General features: G+C 44.5%; 1 protein-coding gene across 1 annotated transcript in view; it reads right to left on the bottom strand.

The window, feature by feature from the left end:
• Positions 1 to 20095, bottom strand: part of SH3YL1 (SH3 and SYLF domain containing 1) — a 121962-nt gene that overhangs the window by 33710 nt on the left and 68157 nt on the right. The window contains exons 5-7 of the mRNA XM_088448852.1: positions 11279 to 11391; positions 7299 to 7427; positions 481 to 646 (exon numbers count right to left, since the gene is read on the bottom strand). Of these exons, the coding sequence (XP_088304978.1) occupies positions 481 to 646; positions 7299 to 7427; positions 11279 to 11391 (408 nt within the window). The remainder of the gene's footprint in view (positions 1 to 480; positions 647 to 7298; positions 7428 to 11278; positions 11392 to 20095) is intronic.

The raw sequence follows: 20095 nt of genomic DNA, 5'->3' as shown, positions 1-20095 counted from the left end.
AGACTCATTTCATATGACTTCTCATACTTATGTTCAAGTGTATCACCATTCAAAAACCTGAAAGCCTGCTGTTTGCTCTGGTGCATCTGCAAAGCTTGTTCCCACAGAGACATCAAAGACCCTTATCGTAAAAGCTATTGCTTCTTATTCGCTCTTGATAAGATTTTGTAGCACTAAAGTTCTTCAGGAGATTAGTAATCATCAGAATGTAAACCACATTGGACACTGGTGAGAAGAAATCTTTAAAAAATTAACTTGTACTAGAAGACAGAGATTCCCTGTTAGACGTTTAGTGAAACAGATGGGAAAATGAGTCCTCTTCTTTCCACCTGTATCCTCTTACCAGTGAGAGTGAGAACGCCTTAATATGTTTTAACCATGAGGCAGATCGAATCAATTAGCTCCATTCAATACGATAACTGGAATTTTAACAACAGAAACGTCTAAGTTCATAGCCATATGCAACAACTCATATCCCACCTTCTTTTGCTCTCTGGACATTTTTCTCATGTTAATACGCTGTCCCTCATTTTCATATTTTTCAGTGAAAGAGTCAAGAATTTCGTACAGTTCTTCAGCTTGAGCAGGTCGGGGAACCTCACCAAACAAAATCTCAAATGCCCGGATGTCCTCCTGACAATAAAATCTGCAAGAAAGGCAATTATAGTGTCACAGCTATAAAAGATAAATGTCCAAAAGACATGCCATAATAATAATACTGAGCAACCTGATAGCTGTGAAATAGAAGAAATGACAAGCAGGTCTGTATTTTTTGGGGAAGGTATGACATTTAATAGTTTGTGGTAGTTTTATGTGAAAAACCCAGCATGACACCTAGAATGTGTATGCAAAATATTCTGAGAAAGTAAAAATGTAAATGATGTATGATCTATGATGCAGCCTGGGATTCATTAAGCCAGGATTTACGTACATTATTCCATAATGGATTACCAAACTAGTGGACTGTGACACTGTGGCACAGCTTGCTGCACCACGGATACAAGCACACAAGGAAGACTGTTGATAACGCCATGTGCAGACGTCAAGGTCTATTAGAGAAGAGCTTTTTCCAAATTTTAAAAATATTTATAAAATTCACAACACATGCCTTTATTAATATTATATTTCAGTATTTCTCAATAGGATTTCTCGCATTCCTGTTGGCAAGTGTGCATAGCAAGCACCAACTTCACAGTGGAATTAGGTAAAGATGCACATGTACAGTAACATACGTTCCGTATTCATGAAAGTATTCTTCAACCCAAGTTGGTGGCATCACAAAATTAAAAAATAGGGCTCCCATGTTATATAAAGGAAACTGGTACACACTAACCCTGTGACACATCTGAATAATGATTGCTGGAATATTAGGAAAATCTATAAAAAAAAAAGGTTACCCAATAACTTTTACAGTTGTGTTACACCTCCAAATCTGTCCCAATCTCCACTCTGGCTCACAATTAGTCCTCTCGTTTCTGCTGTACCCAGTCTAATTTAGAATGTAAGCTCTGTGAGCAGGGCCTGTCCAGCATTTTCTCTACTGTTATGTTGTGTACTTTACAGTGATCACAAATACGCAATATATTGCTTATTTTACCCCAAAATGGCTAACTAGGACCCATCTTTAAAAGATGTGCGGGTCCCACAGGACGTGCTATGATTGGGCTCTGTGCACCAGCACCATAGCCAATTGTTCGCTGCCTTTAGTGTTTCCCCAGCCAATCGCAGCCTGCAATGTCTCCCTCCCTCTCTCCCTGAACGCCAGCGCAGCACGCCGCTTTGCCATTTCCTCCAGGTCAGTTTCCAGTGGTGCCTCTGCATTCTCTGCACGGCGCACTGACCCCGGGAGCCGCCACCAGCACCATGTACCTGTGCTGCAGCACCTGGCAGAGACTGGCCCCACTCACCCAGCACAGTGCCGCCAACCCTCCTCCTCCGCAGAGGTGAGCGCAGCTCTCACTCTATCACTGCCTCATGATGTGTGCTCTGTGTACGGGCAACGACCCAGTATGACACCCCATGCCTGCCTACACTGCCCTGGCCGGCATCTGTGCCTGGGGAGACGGTCACGCGTATGCAGGCTTTCACCCTGTATGGTAGGGATGTTCACATGCAGACTAGCCTACTACTGAGCTCATTGTGATACCATTGTGTGTAGAAGTGTTCATCTCCCCCTGCAGTAGTGTGTGTTCCCTGTGTCTGCAATGCAGCGCTGCAGGCCTTATATAGAAGATATTAACTGAGCTTGGTATATCCTGGGAGGATCAGTCTGCAGTTTAATTTAATGTAGCACTGCCCATAGCACAGTCTGTGCTTAACCCCCTTTTTCCCCCAGCTGCTATCAATTCTTACCTACTCCCAACTCCCAGTACTGCCGGTCCCTAACCACGTCCTTGCCCCAGCTGTTATCTACCCTTACCCCCTCCTTCTTCCCCCAAAGACCAGCACCAGCTGCTATCTACCTTACTCCCTCCCTACCTCCAGTACTGCCTACCCCTAACCCAATCCTTGCCCCCCAGTACTGCCCAAGCTGCTATCTACCCTTACCCCCTTCCGTACCCCAGCACTACTCGTTGCTAACCCCTCCTTGCCCCCGGTCCCTCCCCAACTGCTATCTACCTTTGCCCCCAGTACTGCCTGCCCCTAACCCCCTTCTTGACACAATGCTGCACCAGCTGATTTCTACCCTTACCCCCCCCTGCCCCCAGCACTATCTGTCCCTAGCTCCATCCTTGCCCCCAGCACTGCCCCAACTGCTGTTTGCACTTACTCCCTCACTGCCCACCCTTACCTGCTCTACCCCCACTTCTCGCTGTCTCAACCCCTAGCTCTACCCCTACTGCTGCTTGCCCTTAACCCCTTCTACCCCAACTGCTACCTGCCCCCAGCACTGTTCCAACTGCAGACAGCCCTCACCCCCCATAATAAGTGTTGAGAACCAGAAACAGTAAAGTAGGACCTCAATTCTTTACAGTGAGGAGTTCCTGGGACCCACAATTTTTTTTCGCTCAGTGTGATCACTGCCTTATATGTCCCTGTTTTATGCATCTCCTGTTTTCAACACTATCTGACGATGGAGAACACGGTGGCAAATTACACATCTACAATCATAATAATAAAATGTGGAGCAAAATAAGGAAGGAGGACGTCCAAATAGTGAAGTGCTGCTACATAAAGCTTATCTGGAAGACAGAGATGATCTTCATCATTAAAAAGACTTCTTGTGCTCCAAAATAAATAATAATAATAATAAACTTACAATGTATCATTACTAGAAATATATAATTATGCAAGCTTAGGAAAATATACATTAAGATAAAGCAAAGACAGCGTATCTGTATTGCTGAATAGGTAGCCAACCTTTATGGAATCTATCTAGTTCATCTGTAATGCTCATTGGCTTGGACAGCAAAGAATCCAAGTGAAAGGATTGTTAGGCAGAGCTTCCAAGCTCATCATATTAATTATTTTGCCTGTTCACAGACTTCCTGAATAAATCAAGAAATTGAGAAGAAAATTACAAAGACTTGTTACATTTGGGATGCGGTTAAGATCCTGACAAGCAGGATGCCGCCTGCCGGAATTTCGGCATCGGAATCCTGATCGCACCGGCGCCGAAATCCCGACATGACTCTGGATGCCGATGTCGGGATCCCGGCAGACAACATCCCGATCGTAAGGACACTGGGGAAAGGTAAGTACCAGTGGCGGGGACGGGACGACTTAGGTTTAAGCGCCAGGGGTGAGGTAGCGTTAGGCTATGGGAGGGGAGAGGTCAGGGTTAGGCTCCGGGCAAAAAAAAAATATATATATGACCACAAATTTGTAGTGCAACTAAACTTTTGCTGAGGTTACAGAGCCAAAATGCGTAAGAACATGAAGTGAGCACTGGTCTGCCTCTCCTTGCTATACCGTTGAGGCAGGAGAGATGCTAGTTTTTCTTAAAATACAGCTCTCATTTATATGCAATTGTACACTGTTGTAAAAGCATTATAAATTACACTATATACAAGGCCTGATTTAGAGGTAGACGAGGTGCCGATGTTTGTGTAGTTAAGCGATTTGCTACTGCGCATGCGCAAAATGTCCTGGAAACCCTTACGGTGCATACATACCACTGATTGTACGCTGAGAATGCTGCTGCGTATGGGATCGCTCCCATCTCAGTCATGGGAGGTGACTGGGAGGCAGCATGAAGTGAACGTCCATGGCTTTCCACTCCTCTCATGGGCGTGTCGTGGACGAGTCAGTGAACGTGGCCGTGTTCTCAGCCACAGAGGCCATGGTTAGAAAAGTTCAGAAGGAGACACAGTGCCAGCCATATGGATTCGTAAGTGTCGATGGTGATCACGGTGGTGGCGCATTTGAAACCACCGGCAGATCTGCACTGTACACAGCATTGAAAGTGGGCGTCTCAGGGCTTGCACTGTCTGGCGCACATGAGTACACAAGGGGAAGGCTGAAATAGCGTATATGCATATCACCACCGCTGTGACTCTGCGAATGCATTAGCATGCACGTGTAAATCAGGAACACAATTTGGTATTCCTTTTTCTGAGATCCGAAAGAACATAATTAAGCTATATCCATCATTTTGATATGAGGAACCTTGTGGACCTAAAGAATAAGTCAGATAAGCCTATCATCTCTCTGTCACCATTGGACACCCGTTATTTCCATTCTCTTTACTGGATACAGATCAGTTAGACATGTTGCTGTCAGGACTCAGCAGATGGCTCCCCATCATTTACCTGTAAGATGGGTGCCTTTCTTCCAACAGGGGTCTGGGCATCCCTGCAGCTCTATGACAGTTGCACAGTGCTCCAGAGTTCAGGCCCGCTTTGTCTCCAGTACTTTTCCCTCCAGTTCTGTGCACTGGACGCAGCCATCTTGGAGTAGGTCAGCTGGCCATCAAACAACCGATCGTGCAACAGGATCATGTGATCGAAAGCTGCCAATCCCAGTGCAGCAAGTGGTTTAAAAGGCCTTACTGATGCACTCACAAATTGCAGTGCAATGTTGGACATACCCTGCGTCCAGCTGTTCCCTGAGAGATCTTCTCCTGATCCTATTAACCCCTGCAGCACCAGTTCCAGCTTGATTAACCCCTGCAATACCAATCCAGCTTGGTTATCCCTTGCAGCACCAGTTCCCGCTTGGTTAACCTATGCAGTACCAATTCCAGCTTGGCTAAACCCTATAGCACCAGATCCAGCATAACCGTCCCCAGCCGGTGTCCAAGCTGGCTGGTCCCAGCATGGCATAATAGCATAACTGGTCTCAGCCCGGCATACCAGCATTCCTGAATCCACTCCGATATGTAAGTTACCAATCTCAGCCGAGAATATCCGCACAACCAGTTTTAGTCCACACCTCATGCAAAGGAGCTATATATACATACGCCCGTCCAGCTTCCACCAGTCCCAACATCATCCCTGGGAACACAAGAATTCAAAAACAGTTGCATTGCTGCACAGCAATTACTTCAAATGCATGTAGTGTGCTTGCGTGGCAAAAACTACAGGCAAAAAAACATGCTAATGAATAAGTGAGGTCCTGCTTTGTACCAGTGCCATACCGGGGCACTACCTGAGCTGATCGTCGTCGCCTTCCACCCCCAGACACGTGACTTCATTATATCACAGTATTGGAGGTTGGGAGCAGGAAGCTGGGCTCCTTTACGGGCAGTGGGGTGCCCCTCTAAGCACCCTAAATCTGGAAACAGGTGTCATCAGGACAGCGACCTTGCCTTGTGCCCCGGGCAGTAGAACCAGTCGCACTACCCTCGGCATGGTCTTGCCAAATGTATGATCACCAGCCCTAACAAAGATCCTTACCCTAGCCCATGCATAAACCATACACCCAACCTTATCTCAAAGGGACTTTAGAGCCTCTGAAAACAATGAGTCTGTTATACCTCACATGAGTAGACAAAGTGTAACACTCCGACATACGGAGATTTCTTATTCTCACAGTATACAGCACTGTCCACTTAAAATGATCCAGGATGCTCTGGACAGTAAAGGCTGAGGATTGTACAAGTGAAAGCAGTATACATTATTCATCCATCAAAGATGCATGTAGAGTTTAGTAACTAAATATAAGTGAAGGCAGCTATTGTAATAACGTATGGACACTTTTGTTTTGATCTATACGTGGCTTGGATGTTGATCTATTAAAACCTCAAGATACAATAAAATAAAAGATATTTGAAACCCTGGCATGCTAAGATCTAATTGAGGACTGATTACCTTTAGGAGGGATTAGCCCCCTTATCCTCTTGTACCCAGCAATGGACTGTGACAGCTAACCCTGAGAAGAAGTGGGAAGAGACAGCAGGAGAGACATCCTGTCAGCATCAATAGCTATTGGTATTTGCACTTGGAACAGATTGTGAACAAATTCCTGGGTACAGTAAAAACACCAGGGACTATCGAACGTATGGAGGGAGAAAAACTAGTGCCTGGATCGACAAGGGTTGCGTTACTGGTAACCTGTGGAAAATGCATTGTATTTATTTTGCTGCATATAATATAAAAATACTGGTCTCTGCGTAACTCTCTAAAAGGAAAATTTGTTATTCATTTATATATACTTCCCAAGGGTTGAATTAAACACTGTAGAATTCTGAAGCATTAAGAAACTGTATTTCAGAATAATAAGCAGTTGATAGAGCTGGGAGTGCATGATATAAAATACAGTGTAAGCCAGAAGCATTCCTCTGCTGACCACTGACCGTTAAAAAAGTGGTTCTTATTCCCAGTATAGGCAGCAAGTTTGTGGAATGCAACAATATTTAGGCTATTAGGTCATTATGAACTAGTGACATCACTGAGGGATGAGCCATAAAGTGCTCCAGGTCTCAGTGGCATTACTGGTTCCAAGTGAATTGAATATCCATTCCACCCACAAAATGATTGGCCCCTCTCTGAGTCGGCAACACATACACTTAAATAAGTAAGGGACCCATTTATCAACGCGTTTTATTATATGCAACGAGTTTTAAAACTTGTTGTGTATGATAATGGTGCTCCAGCCAATCAGCTCCTACCTGTCATCCATTTGAAAAATGACAGTTGGGAGCTGATTGGTTGGAGCGCCATTTATCATATGCAACAAGGTTTAAAACTCGCTGTGTATGAGAAAACACGTTGATAAATGGGCCTCTTAAGTTAGGGCAGATAAGGTCTGTGAAACTCACCAGGTACCTACCTTTCCAATTAGAATTAAGACGGGTGCTTATATTAGTGCCATGACGCCCAATTGCGCATCCCACCACAGGCAAAGCCCGCACTTACTTGCGATTGGTTTCTTTTCTTTCAATCAAACCAGACCCTTCCAAAGATATTCCAGCAAACAATCCTCGTGACTTGCAGTATGTGTATACAGCTGCTGAACTCCGAATGGCGACATCTCCCTCCAAATTTCTGTAGAATCAGCATTACAATAGTGAACACTAAGCAATGTGCATCACCATTTTGTAAACAGGGACAAAAAGCAGGAAAGAAACAACGGAAAGTTCTTACTTTTCATGAGATATAACCATATACAGGTTAACTCTATCGCCTGGCCAAAAACATTTATACCAAGACATTACCACTGTGCTGCAGTTTAGCAAATGATCATTAGAGAGTCATAAAACAGTTTTATCCGTATTTCAGTTATTACTATTTGTAGTGACAGCATATTAATATCAAGATTGTCATGAAGAAGGATTGCGTGTCAATGAGTTGTCACTAATGAAGTTATGGATATAGATAGATTAATATATATATATTTAATCTATATATATTGGTATCGAAGAATTGGCACTCAGTCAGTTCAATGCAAAAGACGTTGTATTGGTCAAATGTTTTCAGGGTAACTACCCCAACATCAGGACGGGTTGTTACCCAGAAATCGTTTGACCAATACAACATAGTTTGCATTGAGATGACTTAGAGTGCCAATTCTTCGTTACCAGCATCAAAGACGCAGTATCGAATCATCTGCGTGGCCATCGGTGATCTGGGCAACCCTCATGTTACTCAGGATGACTGTGAAATTCAAGCTGCTGAAGCCAGTGAAGGATGCAACCACTAGCTTTAGCATGTATAGAAACGAGGCCGACACTCTGTTTTCTATAACACCTTCTGTTCTGCCCACAACCGCTAGTAGCCAACGTTGCTGGCGTTTGGGGCACTGCGGGCGACATCGCAGCCCCAGATCTGCACATGCATAGTGCGGCTTCTGTGCATGCGCAGACCCAAAAACATCTAAGATTAGCAGAGACCATTGGGTTTGCGTACATTTCTGAAATAGGCAATGTGTACTGAAGGCCTAGGGATTGTAGTGTTTGTATGAGAAGAGAGTGGTCAACAGTGTCAAATGCAGCACAGAAGTGAGTAATGGTCTTTAGACTTTACAGGGAATTGGTATGAAATACCACCGGCCGCATGGCCGGCGGTTCGATTCCCGGCAGCCCGACATCAGCAGAGATCCTGGCAGCGGAAGCCCGACAGCGCTGGAAATCCCGATGGTGGATAGGTAAGTATTGTCTAACCTAACCTAACCCCCCTAACCCTAATCCTCCTTAGGGGTGCCTAACCCTAACCTCCCCCCCAAGTGCCTAAGTCCCCCCCGGGGAGCCCTAAACCTAACCATCCCCCCCGCGGCTGTCCGCTCACGGCGCTGGGCATCACTACGATCGGGATGCCGGGCGTCAGGTCTCCCGGCGTCGGGGAAATGCCGGGCGTCAACATCTAGACGCCCGGCATTTCACCCTTGCCGGGATATGACAGTCGGGAAGCCGGCTGCCGGTATTTAGGCAGTCGGCTTCCCGATTGCATACCCTTTACAGTGATCAGCTCATTCTCCAAGTCAGTGCTGCCTCTGCGGAGTGTTGATAATGAAAGCCGGCTGAAGTGAGTCCAATAAGTTGAGCGAGTGAAGAAAGTGTGTGAAGCTAGTGTAGGAAAGTCTCTCAAGTAGTTTGGAGGGGCATGGGAGCTAGGAGATGGAACAGTAATTTGAGAGAAAGTAAGTGTCAGAATTACTGCATGCTTGATGGAAAGCTACCAGTAGAGAGAGATTACAGATTTTAGTTAAGGTTGGGATGAGCACACAAGACAGAGCTATGCTGATATGTAAGGGTATATGATCAAGAGGGGAGGCAGTAAGGTAGGAAAATGAGAAGAGTATATATACTTCATCTTCATTTGAGGGATCACAAAAGGTGCCATGGGGTTCAGGGAATTAATTGAGCAGGTTGCTGCAGAGGGAGAGCATACCATTTCCTTTTGGATCTTATCAATCTTGTTCTTGACATAACAAGCAAGTTCTTGTGCACTGAAAGTAGCTGGTGGGCAAAACACAGTAATAAAAAAAGGGGAAGGTAGGAACGAGAACAGATGGAATCTATGACCAGCATTGATATGGAGCCACCTTATCTTTGAGCAACAGAAACAAGCCCAAAGTCACCTCAGACCAGAGCAGGGGTAACACTCCTAGGACACTCTCTTCTGGATGCCAAGGACGCCCCATCGCTTGTCAGAAGTGATACCGTTAACACCCAGTCACTCACTAGTACACTGAATTTTAGGTCACTGGACACATGGATTAAAGTAGAAACTTTTGCCTAAAGTACATTAACTCACCACTAGTTTATTGCATTTTCAGACATAGTAATTTACATTACATTAAACTACTACGTTACATTAAACTACTCAATAAATTTGAGGTGTAGACAATTACTAAAAACAACTGTGACATACTCCTTGGTTAGCACTGCAGCCATGGGTTCCAACAGCTTCTCTGTGTGAAGCTTGTATGTTCCCCCTGTGTTTGCATGGATTTCATCCATGTTCTCAAGTTTTCTCCCATACTCCAAATACATACTGGGTTTTCTCTGGCTGCAGCCCAACTTGGACCCTGTGAGAGTGTTACTGTGTGTGTGGGATAGGGGTTTTTACAATGCAAACTCCAATGGGGCAGGAACTGATGTGAATTATTAAATATTCCCTGTACAAAGCTATGTTATATATGGACACTATAGACACAATAATAATTCAATTCTTATACATTAATGCTTGTGATAAGCAAATAACATTGTAAATAATCATGTGTGTAATATATTTCATTCAATTTTAATTTAAGTCCAACCTTTGTTTCCCTAATAAAGGTGAACCCTTTAAATGAGCCTAGTGTGATTTCGGAGCCTTGTGATGGCCGGGGACTTGCCTCTATCTGGGTAGGGATGAGCCACATTTCCTCCCTGGAGCAGACACTGAGTATCTTTCTGTATCACACTGCCCAACAATCAGTACATGTACAAATGAAAGAGAGCTGGCCAACACAGAGGATTACAGTGTTGGCAGAAGGCATGTATGGCAGTAAGCACTTTGGGTAGCAAAAAAACAAAAACTGTAGTAAGTAACTAGAACAAATTGTAAATGTCACTTTTAGGTGACTTTGCCAAACAAGGGTACAAAACCAAAGAAGCCCCAGTGCCCAGAAAGCAGAGTTATCTAATAGTCTGACTTTTAGGTATATGTATAATTTGTCACAACCCACTGCACAAATAAAATATTGGCCATGCATACAATAGGTCACTCACTATCCTACTGAAAGTGCAACAAAAACAAAAGTAATGATAATAAAAAAAAAAAAAAAAGCCAAAACATTGGAAATATGTACTTTGGGCCCGATTTATTACGGATCGCAACTGCAACAGTGTACGCAGATCGGTCGATGGTGCGTACTGCGCATGCATCACAGTGTGTGAGTTAGAACTGCGGTTACTCTGCGTTCACCTACACAGATACAAAGCCATCGCAGACAGAGGGACGGGAAGTCAGCGCTTGGGGTGGTGGTCGGAGAAACGCAGGCGTGCCAGTCCGTTTGAATGCTGTTGCATAGGCGTACATAAATTAGCCACCGCGATGGCATACACAGCTTGAGTACTCACTGCATACAATGAGGTTATCAATTTCTGAGTAAGGTCAGACCTATTGCAATTGTGCGCGAGTTCTGTTACTCGATGTATACGCAGGATTGCAAGGCATTATGGATATGTGAAAGCGGTAGTGGGCATCTCTATGCTGGCTTTGCGCATCTCTATAATAGCTATGCACTTGCAGTCATTAGCATATTTTCGCATCTGGGATAGCAATAACGTTCCAAAATGAATCAGGCCCTTTGTGTGTATAGCATGAAAATCTAACACCACAATCGATGCCTGATGTACACAGAAATTAAAAGATGAAGAAAGTATAGTTTCGTACAACAGGAACATCCTTACCTTCCTAAAGGTCCAATGGCGACCGTGAAATTCCCCCCAAGTGTTAAGTTACCTCCTTTGGCAAAAGCCTCAACTGCTCTTTTGTGGTTCAGGATAACTACTAAATCAGACACCTGTAAAATCAAAATAAGTTATTCTTTATTAAAATGGACATATGATAGAGAAAACACCTGTGTAACTCCCTTACATTTCTGCTTTAAATACTCCTTAACTGTACAGAACGCTTTGTACAAAAAGCATATTAATGCTGGGGCCAGTGCACAGTTACACATATGCCCGTTTTGCGGACGGATCACTACGCATGCTCCATAGCCGTGCAAAGTCATACGCCTCTACAGTATGAGCGGCTTTGAGTCATACCCATCTCACTTGCAAACCCGCTTATGGGTGAATGGGCGTAACTGGGCGTTAATGGGGTGTTTAAGTTTAGTGAGGGTGTGTCGAACGCATGTAGACAGAATTGCAGGCTATGCTGAGTTTCGCATATGCAAAGAACTGTCTATTTCCGGTGGATCTCTTGAACCAGGTATAGAACTGCTGCAAGTGTGCACTAATAATAAAGACAGCTATTTCACCAGCATTTGGATAGTGGCAGTGTGGCCGCCAAGATGCACACAACACAACATACAGGTGAATGTATACATTGAGTTCCGCGCGCGTAGTGAGAGTATAATTGTGGCCGACTTGCTTGTAAATCTGAATCTGCTCCAATATAACCATGCAAACTGGGACAGAATAAGAACCCAATTCGCAATTCCTTAAATTGCAAAAGAGAACAATGCAGTGATACAGAAGGTACAGGCATATGTTCTAAACCAGTGGTTCTCAAACTCGGTCCTCAGGACCCCACACAGGTCACGTTTTCCAGGTCACCCAGTAGGTACACAGGTTTATTCATTACTCACTGACACATTTTAAAAGATCCACATGTGGTTATAATTATTTCACTTTTGATTCTGTGAAGAGACCTTGAAAACATGCACTGTGTGGGGTCCCGAGGACCGATTTTGAGAACCTATGTTCTAAACAATGCATCTGTCACATATATGGGGTGTAATCTTTCAGATGCACTGAATGGACCAATCACACATCCAGTTTCTCTGAGGACACAGAGATGAAGTTCCTTGTGGGTGGCAGTGAATATGGGGCCTGATTCAGACCCACTCGCGAGCGGCTGTCCGCTCGCAAGTGGGTCGATGTTATGGACTGAGCATGCGCACGACGGAGGGAGCTCCGTCGTGCGCATGCGCCAGACGCGACGAGCGAAGGAAAGTCCTTCGCTCGTTGTGTCCGATCAAAGGGGGCGTGCTGTCAATGTTGATTGACAGCACGCCCCCTTTGGTGGGCGTGCCGGGGGTGTGCCTCCCTGACGGGGGCGTTCCCACGGGAACGCCTCCCGTCAGAAGCCGGCCCACTGACATCACTAGTGATGTCAGTGGGAGTGATTTTGGCTCTGATAGAGCCAAAATCACTCCGGAGCTTGCGGTTGAAAACCTCAACCGCAGGCTCCGGCTCGCAAATTCGATGGTAGCGATGGTCTCAACCATCGCGACCATCACAATGCACGCTCATATAGCCTGTGGGTGGTGACCCACAGCTATACGAGCGTCCAGGAGGACGCTCCATGAAAATGGAGCCCGGCCCTCATTCAGAGCGTGCGCTCTGCTCAGAGCGTACGGCTCTGAATGAGGGCCATGGTACAATAAGGGCTCAGTACAAAAGGGTAGTGATGGTACCACGTAGGTCATTGAAAAGCATGGGGCACACAGCTACTCTAAACTGGTGAATGACCATTGCCCAAGAGCAAAAGACTCTTTCAGAACCAGAAATAGGGGGTGTTTAGTTAAGATAAATGGTAAAGGCCAGTATCGGTGGTCAGCAGCTGATTGATCCATATGTTTCATGTCTCCACCTCACACTGTCTCCCCTCATCTCAACCACATACTGTACCACCCGTACCTACACATAAATGCCAGTCACGAATGGTGGCTTTGAAAATGGCAGCTGATAATTACAGTACATTGCCTACCAGCAGACACAATTGTTATTCTGCTACCTTTTGCATCAATCACACCTCTTAGATAGTAAGATCATTTGGGAAGGGCGATCTTTACCCTCTGTTGCATCAGTCAATGTATGTTATTTGTTTCTCGATTTCCTCAGAGCATACTGTACTTGTTGATTTTGAAATGACCTCTCCGGGAGGACTGCGGAGAGGGAGGTCCAGGTGGGTGGCCAAGATTACGCGTTTCATAACAAATCACATCCTAACATCGCCTGCCCCAGTCATTTCAACTGAGAGTCACCAAAATGCAGGAAAATCTGCTACTTTCTCAGCTGGAAGGAGACTCTCCCCCAAATGTGTGGAGTATTCCAGAAGCTCCAGTACTGTTTGGGAAATTCTCAATAAAAAATTGTTCTGTATTTTAAAATATAAAAGTAATACACTCAAGATGTAATGTAAATCATTCATTTATCAAAGGGAATAGGGCTCATTATCATATCTCCCTACTAATCTAAAGCTGGGCATCCACTATACAATTTTCTGTCAGCTATCTGTCCAATCTGGCTGGTTGGAATGAAAACCTGGTAATGTATGGGAGCAAATGACAATCCATCATATGGTTTAAACATTGAAAAAAGGAATTGTTCAAATTGGTTAAATTCCTGTGTTTTAACCAATTTGTCTGAACAACCATTTCTGGCTATTTTCCAGTGTTTGTGAGCAAGTGGACGACTGTCATTTGCTCCCATACATTACCAGGTTTTCATTCCAAACAGCCAGATTGGACAGATATCTGACAGATAATTGTATAGTGGATGTCCAGCTTTAGGTGCAACAGCCAAATCTGATGTTACATATTCTTGGAGAGGCTCTGCCCATACTTATGAAGGGAATCAGTATGATTTAGGTCCGGCGGTTCAAATCCCGACGCCGGAAGACCGGAAGTGAAGATCCCGACGGGGTGAGTAAATTAACTAACCCTCTCCCCTCCTACCCCTCCTTTAGTGGTGCCTAAACCTAACCCCCTCCCCCTAGCCTAATTCTAAGAGGGGTATTCAATATGAAACGTTAACTTCACTGTCGAAGTTAACGTTTCATATCGGAGTTTTTACCTGCGTTAAAGTATTGGGCTTGCTCCCCGCTTATCCCCGTATTCAATATAAAATTAACGAAAACGGGAGCCTCCGAAAGTTGGATTTGCGTAAAGTTACGAATTTTTCCTTAAAAAAATTGTAAGACCCCCCTAAAGTTGTAAAAACATGGGGGATCACTATGGGTACCCCAGTTTTAGCCTTTAAATGAAAGGCGGGGATTTAAATAGCCGCAGCAAGTGATGCAGAAGAGCACTTAGGTTTTTCTTTTTTGTTTCTTTAAGTGGTCCCATCAAATTTGGGGTACATGAAAATGGGTACTAGCATATTTTGATATCCCTAAAGTAAGTTTTTAAAAATTCTGCATTTGTGCACCTGCCGCTATAAATCTATTCTAGAAAACACCTGCCGCATACTTGCAGAATAGCCCTGAACCTATTTCCCTATTGTTAATCATTTTTTTCCCATTTTTTTTTTTTTCACCCCAATTTTTAAATAAATTTTTTGGGGTGTCCCTATTATTTTTTAAAACTTTTTTTGACACAATTCTTTTTTAAATGTCATTCCCAGGGGTGCAGGCTATTTTTTTTAAGCCTGCACCCCTAAACCCCAATTCTGCACTTTTTTTCGACACCTATTCAATGGTGAAAAGTTATCCCCGTTTTTTATGAAAGACTTTTCGAACCTGCGATAAGTCTTTGAAATTGAATACGGTGTAAAAGTCAAACCTGCGATAATGACGCCAAAAGTGCGATATTAACGCAAAAACGATGTTTTCGCTCCCATATTGAATACCCCTGTAACTCTCCCGGGGGTGGGGGTGGCTAACCCTAAATCCCACCTGGGAACCCCTAACCGAACCCTCCCCCGCGGCTGTCCACGCCTGAAGCCCGGCTTATCTTCGTTCGGTATGCCGGGCGTCGGGCTCCCAGCGTGGGGATAATGATAGACGCCTATCATTAGAAGCCTGCCGGGATTTGACCGTCGGAAAGCCGGCGGTCGGCATTTTGACCGTCGGCCTCCTGACTACATACCTTATGCAGGATGGACCCTATGTCTCCAGTATCACACTAGTATTTGTGTTGCCGCAACGCCTATTCTGGTAATGTCACCTAAGGATGGTATTACCAGGACAAAAATTTTTTAAAACCTTCATGTGCACACTAATAGTAAGAATGATGATGTGTGCTTTAGTGGAGGCACATGACAGAACCCTGAAATTAATGATGCAGTGCTGTTACATGCAGCATATAACGCTACATTGCGTCATCATACGCCGGATCGTGCAGTGTGTACAGTGCACGCAATGTATCGATACATCACATCGTTTCATCGATGGGTCGCAACGTTGCATAGTATGTACCTGGAAAAATACAGTATCTGGATTTTAAAATGTATTCTGGAGTACATGACACATTTACAAAATATAAATTATGTGCACAATAAAAACCTGAACAGCCTCTATCCAACAAAAACAACAGGGAATTATCCTCTGTGATACATAACTTTAAGCACAATTGCAGTTTACTACATTTTAAATATATTCTTTGTTGCTACAAGTCGTCCATTCCATGGGTGACGCCTGAATCAGTCGCTTGTAAAGAAGCACTCACGGGGGGCAAGGGTAAGGAGGGGAGGTGCACGTGCATGGATCTTACATAATGTAGCAAAATTGCTGTGTAGCCATTTATATTTTGTGTTATGTTGAATATCTAGTGTCAAGTTTGTAACCAAAGTTATGGCAGCTGTGTAGTTCTATAAAGCTGCAGTATGAAAGGGTTCTATACCCAAACTACCTACACAAATAGGTTAGAGCCCTTCAATAGGTTTGTACCACTGCGATAATTATACAACACATGGCTCACAAAGTGGATCTGTCCATTACATACAGTGGATCAGACCTAACACACAGATGTGCTCATACAATTGTTTCTGAGGGTGCATCTTGTGGTGAACCTATTTTAAGATGAGTGCAACTTTAATTCTAGCGTAGATACATTTGACGCAATAATATGTCCATCATTATCATCATCAAATGAGAAGCATGCACCAGGCAGAAGGGACCAGTGAGGATACACCACCTGAAAAGTGCACCTTACAGATAGGTTTTAGTCAAATTCGGATACTTCTTTATGGTAGCATTGCATTTCTACGCTCTGAACTTACACGTGATGCCTTTGACTCCATTAAATTAATTATCTGGGAGTGCCAGTTCTTCCAGGACACAAAAGAGTCACTCAGAGGCTTCTATTAAAAGGTGAAACAGTGGTGCTTTTATTTCAACATTTCGGGGGAAAGACTCCCCTTCCCCCCAAACGTTGAAATAAAAACACCCACAAACCCCCCCCCACACATAACCCGTATACCAAAATACAGACTAAGACATACCTGAACCCTAAACATGGATATCAGGAAACAGGCTGACGTGATCCCGACAGCCGGCTTCCCGACTGCTTTATCCTGGCGTGGTTTAAATGACAGGCGTCTATATCTTTGTGGCCGGCGGTATTTCATACCGATTCCCTAAACATACCCCAAACATCTTCAAGGTAAAAGCAAATAAACTGTGCGGCTCACAAGCCAACCCTTGTCTAGATGTTACCCTCTGTCCCGAGAGGTGAGTGCATTTAAACTGCAATTTAATGGTGCATTGGGCATATATGCTAGTGTAGGGACATACAGAGAATTGAGATCCCTCGACGATGGTTTACATCAAAATAAGAAACAAATGCCCCAAGGCTTTATTTGCTATATACACCCAGATTTGCAGTATATTATTCTACCCCTGGTATATATAGTGATACCCTGGCACCTTATTCAAACTGCAAAACGGGCACAGGATTCATAAGAAGTGGGCGACTGCATCTAATATGTCACTGACGAGACTGCAAGATGGTATAAACCATAGATTTGTTTTTCTTTTTTTGAGACTATGGTATCATGCACAGGATTATATAATTATTATTTTTTTAACATTACACAATCCTTTACTTCCTTTATACCAGGAGTGGGGAACCTTTTTTTCTGGCGAGAGCCATTTTGATATATAGAACATTATTTGTGGGCACGGTGCAGGCCACGCCCCCTCTGTGTGGCATCACCGGTGATTACAGCAATGCCCGGAGCATCCTGATAATGCCCGGGGAGCTGTAAGGGCAGCGGTGTGACCGTCTGAATTGTCCTAAAGACGCTCCAGGCGGCAATGCTGCATAGAGTCTTCCTGCAGGGTGCCATTCTAGGCACCCCCCTAGCCAGATGAGGCTAGCAGAAAAAAAGCTCAGAGGGCCAGACCAAATGATTAGCGGCCTTTATACGGCCATCGGGCCTGAGGTTTCTCCCATCCCCGCTTTATACTCTACCATAACCGTTTGTTCATCGGGCCAGATTCTGTTACATCCCTATATAATGAGTTCAAACCACATTTGCGCTTTTCTTCAGTGCATGTTGGAGCGTACAACCTAGTGTGTCCAAAGAGCTATTTCCTAGCCTAACCCAAAGTGTGTGTAATGTGCTATAGGCCATGCTGTATGCCTGTGCATAGGTTAAAGTCAGAGTGTATTTTCCAGCAGAGGAGGAGACCTATTCGCTTTGGAGAGAACTGGGGACATAATTCCAAACTAACCAAAATCATGATCACATCATGATGATCCCCACAATTGGCCTGATAGAGGTCACACACACAGCTCCATGTGCGGCTGAACCTCACGTATTGTAGCACACTGCGCATGCATGGTAGCAAAAATACATATACGTATGACCGGACAATTCTGAGTTGGACTTATCTTGGCCGTTCCATACATGAAATGGGCGATTGTGGGTGTGAAATAGGTGGACTCATGGAAGAGAACGTCTTGTGGGAGAATAGCCACCTATTCTGAGCAGAGCATATGCTGTTATCATTTGCACCAGGCATGGGGTAGGTGTAAGAGCTAATGATGGTGGTACATACACCTGAAGATGTGCGTACAGTTTCATTAGCATTCGGTTAGCAAAAGATCAGCATTACAAATGGGGTCGCATACGGAAGCCGCGTGCAACGCAGAATCAGGCCCATTGTGACGGTGAAAAAGCTCAACTTTTACAGAGCATTTTGCCTTGCTCAGAATTCCTCAATAAAATGCTCCGGCATATTATATGTAGTATATAGTCTATGAGACAGTTCAACTGTACCCTTATTATGAATACAGTATGTATAGAAAACAGCGTTACTAGTTTTAAAGTAGAATACTACTGATCAATACACAAAGGATATATTGCTAATTTTACTGATCAGTGCTAGAAAAACAAAAACAGAACAAAACCTCTACTTCCTAATCCATGGCCCCCGCACGAGGTGACTCACTTCTCAGCCTGTGACATCAATCAGATAACTTTGCTATTGACTTGCAAGCGCTCGTCTTACCTTGTTACACACTTGTTAATGTTTTTTGAAACACTGCATACTGTAGGTTATTTCAGGAACGCTGCTGGCAGAAGTTGCAGCTACAGAATATAGAATTTATCTTTGCTAATTACATCACTAGTAATCATTTACTGTATCATCACTATTATTTGAACCAAAATGATCTAAGTCCAGCACTTCACTGTTTTAGTACATCCAGTGGCCAACATTACACCAAGAAGAACGGTATTGTGAGGAAGGGGGCCCCCTTAAGCCACAGGTTCTAAAACTCAGCCCTCAGGACCCCAAACAGTGCATATTTTCCAGGTCTCCTCACAGAATCACAAGTGAAATAATTAGCTCTACTTGTGGATCTTTTAAAATTTGTCAGTAAGTAATGCATACACCTGAGCACCTACTGGGTGACCGGGAAAACGTGACCTGTGTGGGGTTCTGAGGACAGAGGGCCTGATTCAGAGCCGCTTGTAAGCGGTCGCTCGCTCCGAGTGATGTTCGCACATCTGCGCATGCGTATGGGTCGTAATGCGCATGCGCCAACCAGTCATTGCGGTCGGAAATTGTGCGCTCGCAATACAGCGAGGGGCTGCTAATTTGAGTAACAGAATGAGGCATTTGTGGGTGGTAACAGGAGAAGGTGCTTGAAAACGGGGAGTGGAGATCCGAACGCAGGCGTGCCAAACGGTCAAAACGGGCGTGCATAATTAACAAAGCAGCGTCATCGACCACGTCACTTGGTTGTCTTTTAGCCTGAACTGCTCGCAGTGATTGCGGGAAGTAAAATCTACCACAAGCACTGCGAGCAGTTCAGACGCCTTTCGATGTACTTGATTAATCTAATAAATAGCGGAGATGACGTATGATGCGAACGGCCAGGGGGCGTCTTTACAAAATAGCGAGCGCATGTTTCGTTCGCTCGCTCAGACAGAGGCGTCAACAGACCGCAAAGAGCGAGCGCTCAATTTAAATAGCCGGCCCCTTATTCTGAACGACCGTTCGCAAATAGCGTCCGGCGCTGAATCAGGCCCAGAGTTTGAGAACTACTGCCTTAAGCTAATGGAAGGTGAGAGGATTTCAGCCTTGGGGGATAGCAACTTGATGATCTACTGCAGTGGTTCTCAAGCTCGGTCCTCAGGACCACACACCGTTCCAAGTCACCCAGCAGGGGCACAGGTGTGTTCATTACTCATTACCGATTTTGAGAACCTGTGATCTACTGCCATCATCACAGGCACTTTCAGCATCTTTTCTACAAATTCTATCATTATGACTATTTCCAGAATCATGTACTGTACATGCATTCACTCTTGAATATTGGGTAA

Source organism: Taudactylus pleione, unplaced genomic scaffold (assembly GCF_031769625.1).
Source record: "Taudactylus pleione unplaced genomic scaffold, aTauple2 ptg000468l, whole genome shotgun sequence".
Taxonomy (NCBI): Eukaryota; Metazoa; Chordata; class Amphibia; order Anura; family Myobatrachidae; genus Taudactylus; species Taudactylus pleione.
This window is presented reverse-complemented; position numbering and strand designations above follow the sequence as displayed.